Source organism: Vipera ursinii (genome assembly GCF_947247035.1).
Source record: "Vipera ursinii genome assembly, chromosome: 3".
Lineage (NCBI taxonomy): Eukaryota > Metazoa > Chordata > Lepidosauria > Squamata > Viperidae > Vipera > Vipera ursinii.
Genome location: NC_139516.1, coordinates 54,475,515 through 54,488,998, shown reverse-complemented (window position 1 = coordinate 54,488,998; position 13,484 = coordinate 54,475,515). Strand labels below are relative to the sequence as shown.

At 43.7% G+C, this 13,484-nt stretch overlaps 1 protein-coding gene across 1 annotated transcript in view; it reads right to left on the bottom strand.

Moving 5' to 3' along the window:
• PTPRF (protein tyrosine phosphatase receptor type F) overlaps positions 1-13,484 on the bottom strand; it is a gene marked incomplete at its 3' end in the record, with an annotated part of 545,489 nt that overhangs the window by 306,788 nt on the left and 225,217 nt on the right. Inside the window, exon 3 of the mRNA XM_083360223.1 lies at positions 10,936-11,073. Within this exon, the coding sequence (XP_083216349.1) occupies positions 10,936-11,017 (82 nt within the window). The 5' untranslated portion in view covers positions 11,018-11,073. The remainder of the gene's footprint in view (positions 1-10,935; positions 11,074-13,484) is intronic.

Sequence of the window (13,484 nt, the reverse complement as noted above, 5' to 3'; positions counted from 1 at the left end):
TGATGGTAGGATTCAACCTTCCATAACAAGAGAAAAGATGCAATGAACTTGCTTTGTATACTTCCAGGTGTAGACTGATGTTATCTAGTCAGGTAATGAAACATCTGCAAGCAAACAATCAAACTCCAGAAGCAACGAGGATTCCACAATTCAGCTCTCTGAGTTACATATATTTATTCTCCTCTTTTGGAACTTCCAAGTTTCCAAACGTGGAAGAGAATGTAGGAGTCTGTTCACATACATTCATCAACAACTTGTTCCCATGCTACAGCGGCTGGTCCAAGATAGAAAAGGCTGAAAAAAGATTTTAATAAGCAGTTATAATATGCAAATCTTATCCAGAAATGTAAGGGTGGATGCTAAATAAAGTAGTCCACAGACATACATCTTTATTACCTAATCAAGCCACAAAGACTACAGCCATCCTGTTTTTGCAAGTTAGTATTCTTCTGCATGGTTGCTTCAGTTCTTTATCTTAAAAAAGCTTTAGCTACTTAAATATATTGTTGATAGCCACACTTAATCACTTCCAATTCAGAAATATTAGTAAGCAAATGTCATCCATCTTAATAAAACTGTTTGCATGCAAACAGTTTAGGAAGATAAAGTATAAGGAAGTAGAATGAGATAAAGGAGCTCTTTTCTTTAAAAGCTACCCTGTGTTGGTCACTTTTGAGCCTTTTCAAATAAACTATCACTCTTAGTGAAGTACTGGAAAAACCAATGAGTGAAAGAAATGCAAAGAATAATTTGTTTAAGTACAGAAAGCTAGAGCTGTATTTAAAGATGTGTTATATTTTCCCTCCAGGTGCAAATTTTGAACACAGCTGCTTGCAACATCCTAGAAGTAACAAGTTACAAGGGTCACTTTATTCTGCCAGTTAAAACTCTGGCTGGCCTCCAGCAAAACTGGATGATGAAAAGCTGAAGACTGTCAGAACATTTCACATGGCTATCAAGAAGACCCCAGATATGAAGCTCAAAGGAAAAGAGAATCCAGAAATGACAAACTATTAAGAAAAAACAAACTAGCTTGTTTACTGGGAGCACAAAATCACAACAATGTAAAGTGAAGACCTTACACCTTTCAAGGAAGAAATGCCCATCTGGCATTGGCGTGTATATATACACATATACTGATAGTTAATACTTTCAATAAGAGGTCATGCACACTCCAATGGCTGTAAGAGAAATTGTAACGCTTCCCGATTAGAAAAGCTGCTGCTGTAATCTCTTGAAATGATGCTATTAGAGGTTTCCATTTGCTGGAATTAATTAGGTGTACATTTCTGTATGCTAGAGAAGCTATTAGTTATAAGACTGAAAGATACACGCAAGGCATAACCATATAAATCCCAGATTCATCAGTGCAAGTGTCAGATGACAGGACAGGTCCCCTTCCTGAAAACATATCCCTGGTTTTTCACTGAAGAAACACTGTTCCTCTCAAATGTCAATGTGTCAAGTATAAGTAATTGAGCATATCCTCTATTGGTTAACACCTCCATTTACTATTTTTGTTCTTCCATCAGACAAGGTGATTTCTGATTCCTGCCAGCCCCCCCCCATCCCAATTCTTTCCAAAGGCTTGGAAATTGTTTTTGAGATAATCTGAAACTCACCTGGCATGGAAACAGAGCTGTGGCAGGTCATCCTTGGCTAAGGGAAGCCTCCAAACCTCAAACACAAGGGACTAAAATAATGCAATAGCCTCCCTGGTAAGAATTAATTTTCAGTTCCTCATTTTCAGAGTTGTATTTTTTTGCTGTGTTTGGGATTTTAGTAAGAAATAGATTCCAGGAACCTGGTAAAAGCATTTTTTTCTTCTTTGACAACTGAAATTAACATTAAATGAAATCTGAAAGCTGTTTTCCATTGCACAGTCAAAAGCTGATAGAAGGAGAAAAACAAAGGTTACATAAAAGAAGAAGCAGACAGAGAAAATGTAGAACACAGGTGTCAAACTCGCCACCTCACGTGACGTGTCACAACTTTTTGTATTGCTGGCAATGGGGGGGGGACACGGCTTCAGTATGATGAAACTGGGCCACGGGTCAGCAGTTTGACATCCCTGATGTAGAACAATAATTCTGAATCACTTCCAAATATAGAACCTGTAATACCATTACGGTTACCTTTACAAAAACAATGAGAAGAAATTCAGAAAATAAATAAATGGAAAATTATTCAAATTAGCATATGTGCATTAAAAAGGCAGACCTCACTTCTATTTTTATTAGCATCAGCAAGTCCATGCCAACTTCATAGAAATGTTTGACTTATATGTTTTTTACAGCAGGGAAATCTGGACACCCCCTGCATTCACATACTGAAAAGTGACTATTTTTAAGATTACTGAATAAATCTAACTGGAGGAAAACCCCTATCTGTTCATTTTTAGTATAAAATCCTAAAAGGCATTTCAATCATCTAAAAAGCTTCACTTTGGGACCAGCTGTCTACTTATCCAGAAGCTGGAGCATCAGCAGCTGTAGAAAAATTGCTGCTGCAACAATTAACAGATTTTGAAGTGAGGAACCCGATTTTGAAGTGAGGAACCCAAGTTTCTGTGTTTTCAGATACATACAGCACAAATGATCTCTCTCTCTCTCTCTCTCATATATATATATATATATATATATATATATATATATATATATATATATATATATATATATATATATATATATATATATATGTCTTGCTGCATTATTAATTATGCTCCATTTCTACATATAATTATCTTACAAAGCCCAGGTCAATTATAACTCTAATCCACAGGTCGGCAACCTGCGGCTCCGGAGCCGCATGCGGCTCTTTGAGCCGTCTCTTGCGGCTCCCAGCCGCCCGGTGCGCGCGCACCTCTTCCAACGGGCAGTGGTGCGCGCGCACCTCTCCAAATGGAGAGTGGCACCGCCCATTTGGAGAGGTGCACGCGCACCTCCCCGAATGGGCGGAGGTGCGCGCGCACCTCCCCAAACCTTTGGGGAGGTGCGCGCGTACCTCCACGCGAACGGGCAGCGGGCCGCTCTTTCAGGAAGCTGCCGCTTTCGGCAGCTTCCTGAAAGAGCGGCGCCGCTGCCCCTTCGCTTTCGGCAGCTTCCTGAAAGAGCGGCGCCGCTGCCCCTTCGCACGGAGGTGCGCGTGCAACTCCGGTCGTTCGGAGAGGTGCGCGCGCACCTCTCGGAATGGGCAGGGGCGCCGCTCTTTGCGGAAGCTGCCGCAGCCCGTTTGCTAAGCTGCCGCTTTCGGCAGCTTCACAGACGGGCCGCGGCGGGCTTCCTGAAAGAGCGGCACCGCTGCCCATTCGCGCGGAGGTACGCGCGCACCTCCGGTCGTTCGGAGAGGTGCGCGCGCACCTCTCGGAATGGGCAGGGGCGCCGCTCTTTGCGGAAGCTGCCACGGCCCGTCTGCAAAGCTGCCGAAAGCGGCAGCTTTGCAGACGGGCCGTCGCCATCGGGCAACCGGGAACCGGTTCCATCTCATTTTTTAAAAAATGGCAGCCGCGTGCGTCCGCGCATGCGCAAAAAACCTTTTTGCGCATGCGCGTGCATGGACACACGCACGCGGCTCCCTCTTTTTTTAATTTGTGATGGAACCGGTTCCCAGTGGCTCTTTTTCTTTTTTAGGTTGCCGACCCCTGCTCTAATCTATACTATCACCTTAGAACAGAGGCATACAAAACATTTAGGAGATCTTAATTGGGTCTGACATTCCTATGGTACTTTTCTATTACTTCAGAGCAGTAGGAGAAATGGCTCTGTATAAACTGAAGAGACGGGTTATGCTCATAATTATACCTTCTCAGCTACAAGGAAATTACCTTAATGCAATTTAAAAATATAAATGAAAAAAGTCATCAATAAGTCTTTCTCCTGACTCCACTTTTTGAGTAACCATTTTAATGCTATTCACCAGCATTCAATTTCTCCACAAAATCAATAGGGATAACTACATGGTGTTCAAGAGATTTTCTGTTGCATACACATGCCCATACAGTATCGGCACTTTACATTTAAATACTTTAATTTCTACCTGTTGCACTGACTTCAGGGAAAAATGAAATTGCCAATATTCAGGAGTGCAATCAGTTGTAACTGATCTATTTGACCAATTTGCTCTGAACAGTATCCCCTTGTTATCATGAGTACCAGTAAGGAGGTAGAAGACAACATTCATAATTTAGAGTCATTGTTCAAGTCGAAATCCATCCATCCATCACATGCAACAAAGCCATTCATTAATTTGTATGCAATTAGAAGCAAGTATGCAAGATATTCCAGGTAAAGTATGTATGACATGGAATTAACAAAGAGATTATAAAATGTAACCATGTATTTTTATACAGTGAACAATGAAGTTATTATACATGCAACATATTTTCTACCACTCCTTCACCACAAGGACAAAATCTAGGTGATGGCTCTTAACTGTTTCCTAAAGCTTTTGAGAGTGAATTAAAATGTGCTAACTATTACCATTAGATTTGGGATTAGTTATCTGATTTAGATAATTTACTGCTCTAAAATAAAGAAAATATCTCTGGGAAAACAAATCAAATTGCTTTCTATATCCAACACCTATTTTAAAAACATAAATCCATCACATTTTGGTAATGCAATATCTGTAATTCATTTTACATAATTATATAATTTGTGGAACTGATCTTCTCCAAGTTGGTTCAAAATTATCAACAAGTATTAAGGTCCCAGACCCACAGGGTAAAATCTTAACCAATCTAAAAATATACACAGGCAAATGCAAATATAAAATCCACTCTAATCATACTTGCCTCACAGTGAAGGACTGCACTAGGGACATTTTGCACTACTGTAAAAATAGTCCTTAAAAATGTAACCCTCAGAAGAGTTATAGAGTCCCAGATTGGCCCAAATAAAACATGTAAATGAAAAATAGCAGCTGATCTAAATAGTGGCCCTCTAGAATGATCACAGGGCAGTAGCAGATTTGGGGTTATTTTGAACAGTGCAATCCTGAGAGACTCAATCCGATATCCATCCAGCTAAGCAGGCAGTTTAGGATATTTAGCAAACACCAGGATCTTTAATTTCAGAATAATTTCTCTCTAATGTTTCATCTTGACAATAGTCAGCTAAAGTGCACAGAGCTCATTTTAAACCTAGGCAGGTCTAGAATTTACAATCTCCTGCTTTTGAGCCTGCATTTACTGCATTTGGTGAAAAAATATATACCAAAAGTCGGATTCACATTATGTGCTGTCTTCATTGATTTCAGGTTTGTGTTTGAATGTATTCCTAGATCAAGGGATTGATGCAAATTTTAAAATGTCATTATAGATAGATGCTTGCTCCTGCTGCTAAGTAAATTTATAAAAAATCGAGATTAAACATTCATTGCTGTATCCAGGGAGATTACAACAGAGAAATCACTATTCACAGAGGGATTAAGCAGGATTGCATCCTTCACCCTTATGATAGAATTTGTATATTAACTCTATAATGATTAGGTTAAAGAGCCTTGCAAACCACCCTCTAAAGCTAACCAATAAACACACTGTGAACCTTTTGTGCGTGGATGATAGAGATTCATTCCATTACTAAACAATTCTCACCACGAAGATATACCTCCTTATATTAAGTCTACATTTCAGTTCTTTTCATTACATCCCATTGGTCCTTATATTGCTGTTAGTTTCTGCTTCCTCTTTACTTGATAGCTTGGCAAGTTGAATGTACCCAGTTCCAGTAACTGTTCTTCATAAGATTTGGTTTCCAAATCAGCGACCACCTCACTGGTGTGGGAGACCAGTTGGGGTGGGCCTGGCTTAGGACTCCCCTTTTCTCTCTCTGTTCCAGTTAGACTCCTCAGCCGGAGTGAGAGGACGGCTGAGGTTGTCCCTTGGAACTCCATCTCGGGTGAGAGCTGAGATGGCTTTGCAGATTGAGAGATATGCCCACTGGACCTGTTCTTTTTCCATCTTCGTACCATCAATGAACAATCCTTTGGCTATATTTTCAACATCAGCCCCAAGAGACTAATTGAGTGCTATATGATCCATCGTTATTCCGAAGCGGACTTGTATGCCCTTAGGGCGGTTCCTGCCTCATGGGCGCGACCTGTCGCCTGTTTTCATACTCCCCTTAATGACGGGCCCAAGCCTTGGGACTCCGAGAGGTGGTTGGGCTTGGATAGGGGCCTCGAGTTAAGACGCGCTAAGAGGCCCCTGATCAGATTTTTAGCCGGTTATTTTAGGAGGTTAGGGAGGGGGAGGGAGGGGGGGATGGGGAGGGAACTTGTAACCGGCACTCAGTCTGGTCCTGTTAGAGGTCCTGGTGGGACGGGGTTGGGGGAGGTGGCTGCTGGCGCTGGGAATGTGGGGGTGGGGTATCGAATCCCCACGGCGATAGGGTATGGCAGCAGGTGTTTGCGAGGAGGGTCATATCAACATCTGGGATCGCGCCCCCGCTATCTTCGAGCGGTGGCGCGCTCCGACCCCCCGGTTAGCACCCTCTTACCCGGGGATGAGGGTGATCAGGCCCCTGAGCTCAGGCTGGTCTATTTTAACGCTAGATCCGTAGTTAATAAAGCTCCCCTCATCCGTGATCGGATCGAGGAGGAATGTGCGGATCTGGCGTGCATCACGGAAACTTGGCTGGGCTCGGAGGGAGGGGTGCCTCTCACCGAGTTATGCCCGCCGGGTTTCCGGGTGCTGCACCAGCCGCGGGCTCAGGGCAGGGGTGGCGGGGTGGCAGTGGTTATTCGGGAGACATTGTGTCCCCGGGAGGCCACCATTGTCCAGATGGCCGGGAGTGAGACCCTCCTCTTGAGGTGTGGTCCTCGGGTTCAGTTGGGCTTGTTGCTTACATACCTGGCGCCCAGCTGTGTGGCAACAGCCCTGCCCGAGCTGCTCGACACCCTCTCAGGGCTGGCGGTGGAGTTCCCCAGGCTCGCAGTCCTGGGTGACTTCAACCTGCCATCACTGGGAGGGTCGTCGGAGTTAGCTCGGGAGTTCATGGCTTCCATGACAGCCATGGGCCTGACCCAGGTTATTGAGGGCCCGACTCATGAGGGGGGTCACACTCTTGACCTGGTGTTTCTGTCTGGACAGTGGCTGGATGATCTGGGAGGGGGTTCTCCGTCCATCACCCCTCTGTCATGGTCAGACCACTACCTCCTGAGGCTAGTTTTCCGTCATGCCATCCCCCGCCGCGGAGCCGACCAGGTGGTTCCGCCCCAGGCGCCTAATGGACCCAGATCGGTTCCAGAGGGCGCTTGGGCCTATACCTATCACCCTTACCCACAGCCCTGTCGATGCCCTGGTGGAGGCCTGGGAAACGGCAGCCACCAGGGCACTCGACTGCATTGTACCCATGCGACCTCTGACCCGACGCAGATCCCGTTGGGCCCCATGGTTCTCTGTGGAGCTCCGGGAGATGAAGCGTCGAAGACGAGGTCTAGAGAGCGGTTGGAGATCCAGCCGATCCGAATCCGACCGATTGCAGTTAAGAACCTTTATAAGGTCTTATCTTGCGGCGATAAGGACGGCGAAGTCTAACTACTTTGCCGCCCTTGTCGCGTCCGCAGATAATCGCCCGGCCGCCCTGTTTAGGGTGACTCGCTCCCTCCTTAACCAGGAGGTGAGAGAGGATCCCATGCAGGGACGAGCCGAGGAGTTTAGTCATCATCTGGCGGACAAAATCGCTCGGATCCGGACCGGCTTGGACTCTGACTGGGCAGAGTCTAATGTGGAGGAATCAGGCGGTCTTGAGCACGTTATCTGGAATGAGTTCGACCCTGTTTCCCCTGATGATGTGGACAGGATCATGGGGAGACTGAGCACCACCACCTGTTTGTTGGATCCGTGCCCCTCCTGGCTAGCTTATGCGGCTCGGGAAGGAACACGAGGCTGGTTCCATGCAGTAATAACTGCTTCCTTGAAGGAGGGTGTCTTTCCTGCCGCCTTGAAGGAGGCGGTGGTGAGACCCCTTCTCAAGAAGCCTGCTTTGGACCCGGCTGTTTTAAACAACTACCGTCCAGTCTCCAACCTTCGCTTTCTGGCGAAGGTTGTTGAGAGTGTGGTGGCGCATCAGCTCCCTCTGTTCCTGGAGGAAACTGATTATCTGGACCCGTACCAATCGGGCTTCAGGCCCGGACACAGCACGGAGACGGCATTGGTCGCGCTGGTGAATGATCTCTGGAGGGCTAGGGACAGGGGTTGCTCCTCTGTCCTGGTCCTATTAGATCTCTCAGCGGCGTTCGATACCATCGACCATGGTATCTTACTGCGGCGTCTCAGGGGGCTGGGAGTGGGAGGCACCGTTTTACGGTGGTTCTCCTCCTACCTCCAGGGCCGCTCGCAGTCGGTGTTGACAGGAGGGCAGAGATCCGCCCCGAGGTCTCTCATTTGTGGAGTCCCTCAGGGGTCGGTTCTCTCGCCTCTCCTGTTCAACATCTATATGAAGCCGCTGGGCGAGATCATTCGTGGTTTTGGGGTGGGGTATCATCAGTACGCTGATGATACCCAACTCTTTCTTTCCACCCCGAACCAACCCAGTGATGCCCTCTCCGTGATGTCCCGATGCCTGGAGGCGGTTCAGGTCTGGATGGGGAGAAACAGGCTTCGTCTCAATCCCGCCAAGACTGAGTGGCTGTGCATATCGGCATCTCGGGTTAACCAAGTTATTCCATCCTTAATGATGGGGGGTGAGGTGTTACCCCCCGTCGATAGGGCTCGCAACTTGGGCGTCCTCCTGGATTCACGGCTCAATTTTGAAGATCACATAGGAGCCGTGACCAGGGGGGCTTTTGCCCAGGTTCGCCTGGTGCGCCAGTTGCGTCCCTATCTGGACCGAGACGCCCTACGCACAGTTACTCATGCGCTTGTGACCTCCCGTTTGGACTACTGTAACGCTCTCTACATGGGGCTGCCCTTGAAGACCACTCGGAGGCTTCAACTGGTGCAGAATGCGGCCGCGCGAGTTGTAATGGGGGCTTCCCGATACTCCCATGTAACACCTCTACTCCGTGAGCTGCATTGGCTTCCGGTTGCCCTCCGGGTGAAATTCAAGGTGCTGGTTATCACCTATAAAGCCCTACATGGCCTGGGTCCGGGATATCTGAGGGAACACCTGCTGCCGGCATCAAACGCCCTTCGCCCAGTGCGCTCCCACAGGGAGGGTCTGCTCAGGGTCCCGCCGGTAAGAGACTGCCGGCGGGTGACACCCAGGGATAGGGCCTTCTCGGTGGGAGCGCCTGCCCTCTGGAACCAGCTGCCAGTGGAGCTGAGAACTGCCCCCGACCTTCGATCATTCCGCCGGGGCCTGAAGACCTGGCTCTTCGAGCTCTCGGGCCCAGACTGAGGAGGAATTTTTAATTTGGGGTTCTTTTTAACTGACTACAGGGTTAATTTAATATTTTTTAATTTGGTTCTTAATTTTTGTATTTTGGATTTTTAATTCCCTGTAAACCGCCCTGAGTCCTCAGGGAATAGGGCGGTATATAAATATAACTAAATAAATAAATAAATAAAAATAAATCCTTTTTATCTTGGTAATGCTTATCTGAGTCTACTACAGCAGAAGTCCCCAACCTTTTGTGCCCCAGGGACCGGTTCCATGGAGAAAGGTTTTTCCACAGACTGGAGAGTACGTGGTTTTGTGTGCTGCCTGCATACCGCAGATGGAGCTTTGCTTGTTTGTTGGGACTGGTTGCTGGCATGCTGCGCCCCAGTACTGATCCACGGACCAGGAGTTGGGGACCCCTGTACTACAGCTCCTTTATATCCATTTAAACTGCAATGCCCAGAACTGGAGACATATTCCAAGTACAATCTATCTAGCATAGAGTGCAAAGTATTATTTTTCAAGATCTGGTATACAGGTAAGACTGCATTAGTCTTTCTAGCTGCTCCATGATATTGCCTGTTCAGGTTCATCTAGTCAACAGTCAGTACTCCTCAGTCCATGTCAGTAAGCAGAACTCTCCAATCCAGTACCTTGTGATTTTTCCTAATTAGATGTCATTATATTTGTTGTAATGAATATCATAAAATATTATCATCCAGTTTGTATTAGTGGAACAATTAAACCACAACAATGAATAAATTGTTAGTGATTGGCATGGCTCTAGGCTAAAATTCCACAACATCTTCTAGGACTGAGCTATCACATGAAATTATGGCCATTATAAAGATCTATAAATTAGTGCAATCCCCATCTTCTCTCAGGTCCTGTCAATAGCCTCAAAGCATTCCCTACTCTTAGGGGTACATGCAGATTATTCATAGTTATTCAAACACTGAGTGGTAATTTATCTCTATATACAATTGTATGTGTAGGTACATATGTGAAAGTATACAGTTGGTATATATGTATTCATATTCCATTCAGTGCAGAAAGTAGTAGGCTTTAAGAACAGATGTATTACTACCTAAACCCAATTACTTTCATGAATCTGGATCCAAATGTGCTTATAACCAATTTCCTAAACAGATAGTACAATATATAATTACCATTCAAAAGAAAAAGGATTACTAAAATGTCTAAAGATTTCTATATTGTAGCTAACAAGTAAAAAACCATTTTTTTCTTTCTCTTCTGTCAAAGTTCATGAATCCTAAGTGAGAGCATATGGGTGCACAGAAAAAAATTAAATAAAAGAGAAGAATATTCTGCATATGAAAACTTTATAACATTACAAGAAAAGAAATCATATTAACATTAGAAAACATGTAATCAAGACTTGTCCTAGTGTCTATTGATACTGAGCTAAAATCTGGTAGTGGAAGACAATGAAGAATTTCAGTACATTTATGGTAAGTTTATGATTTGTTTGCTAGCATCATACAAACTAAACATTGATGAGTTAACCTTTACATTCTATCATCTGTAACTTTTATAAAACAATTTTACAATGATCCTAATCATAATATATTTCCATCAGGAAATTACTTACTATCTGCTTCTGTTGATGACATCAAGCAGCACAAAATTGCTGCTACCACAACAAATGTTGAGATGCTGAAGTTAGGCTTCATATTCCAAAGTAGAGAAAGTGGTCAATACATCCAGTGTCACACATGCAAATGTATTCCTGTAACCAAAGGAAAAAAAAGAAATTAATCACAGCTCAAAAAACTCCATTTTTTGAAAAAGCTAGGTGTTATTTCCCATTCTAATGAGAAGATACCTTGTTCCACAGAATTTATGTTAACTGTAAATGTCTATTTACTAGGCTTTATACTTCTTTATTTCACAACAAATACTAGAGTTCATAACCATTGGCTTTTGTAATCACTACAAACATTTTCAGATGATATGTTTTCTTTAGTATCCATGGTATCCATGCTACTTCTCATAGAGAATGGAGATATAGTATTTATGGATAGTTCTGGGGGATGGACAATGAAATTTTTAAATCAATAGGAACAATGATATGTAAAGAAATGACAGAGAATTAGCCTGAAACCAAAGCAAATGATATGCTGTTTAAAAGTATTACTCCATACTATCATTTGTTCATAGAGAAAAGTATATGGTTTTCTTCTACACAATAAATGGTTTTGAGAGGATTGAAAATGAATGAAATAATACAGGGAAGAATACAATGTCTTGCCCATGAGACTGAGCTCTGGAAAATCATTTTATTTCTCCTATTAATTATTTTAAAATGAAAGAGGGTTTAATCATAGATCACTAGATCATATATACCTTTGTAAAATATGGTTCTTGCATATATGGCCAATTAGCTCTCCACTAGGAATGTCTATGTTTAGATAATAATAATCAAATATTGCAGAGATGACAATTGGATCTTTAATGGTAACTATTCAGTACATCTAAAATATACTTTTCATATTTTATGACACTCCCAGAAAATAAATTCAGCCAGATTTATGATTTTCTTTCAGCATCAAGATGGTGATAACATCTACTAAAAACAACTAATGAACTGCATCTTACCTACATGTCATTTCTTAGTTCTGCTCTCTCAAACACCATTTATTGCTTTCTATGTGAGCTCTAGGAGTATGTATTTTATTCAACTTAATTTAGAGATCTATCAACTACAGTTTTAAAAGCAGATTAAATTTTACCCTCCACAAATTAGTCAGTGGAGCTAAGATTGAAGACTATTATGCATGCCTCACTGGCACTTTCTTCCTTGTTCTAAATTTAATTTAATATAGCTTTCAAAAGATCCTGCCTTAATCAATCAAAGTTTTTTAAACACACGGTAAGTTCTCAACATTAGACAAACTATACTTTTTCTCCACTTTTGGCTAAAAATTCCCATTTTGTTGTTTATTTTTTTAATTAAAACTGCATTCCCATTTATATAACTTTTGGGGAGCCCCACACCAAAGGTAGAATGGATCCCTTGCCATTCAGCATCAACAATAATGGGCTAGATGGATTGCTGGCTAAAGCAGTCTATTAAGTAAAATATTTTCTAAAAGTCATATCTGACCCATCACGACCCTATGGACAACGTTCCTCCAGGCCTTCCTGTCCTCTACCATCTTCTGGAGTCCATTTAAGCTCACGCCTACTGCTTCAGTGACTCCATCCAGCCACCTCATTCTTTGTTGTCCCTTTCTTCTATTGCCCTCAATCTTTCCCAGCATTAGGCTCTTCTCCAGTGAGTCCTTCCTTCTCATTAGGTGGCCAAAGTATTTGAGTTTCAACTTCAGGATCTGGCCTTCTAAAGAGCAGTCAGGGTTGATCTCCTCTAGGGTTGACCGGTTTGATCGCCTTGCAGTCCAAAGGACTCAAAGGAGTCTTCTCCAGCACCATAGTTCAAAGGCCTCAATTCTTTGGCACTCAGCCTTTCTTATAGTCCAACTTTCACTGCCATACATTGCAACTGGGAAGACCACAGCCTTGACTATACACACTTTTGTTGACAAGGTGATGTCTCTGCTTTTTAGTGTGCTGTTTAGATTTGCCATGGCTTTCCTCCCCAGGAGCAAGCGTCTTTTAATTTCTTGGCTACAGTCTCCATCTGCAGTGATCTTGGAACCCAGGAAAACAAAATCTGTCACTACCTCCATTTCTTCCCCATCTATTTGCCAGGAATTGAGAGGGCCGGATGCCATTATCTTGGTTTTCTTAAGGTTAAGTTTCAACCCAAGTTTTGCACTCTCCTTCTTCACCCGCAACAAGAGGCTCTTTAGTTCTTCTTCACTTTCTGCCATTAGAGTGGTATCATCTGAATATCTTAGGTTGTTGATATTTCTCCCGGCAATCTTGATTCCAACTTTTGATTCATCTAGCCCTGCCTTTCTCATGATGTGTTCTGCATGTAAGTTAAATAAGGCAGGGCGACAGTATACAGCCTTGCTGGACTCCTTTCCCAATTTTGTACCAATCAGTGGTTCCGTGTCCAGTTCTCACTGTTGGTTCTTGACCTGCATATAGGTTTCTCAAGAGACAAATGAGATGGTCTGGTACTCCAATCTCTTTAAGAACTTGCCACAGTTTGTTATGATCCACACAATCAAA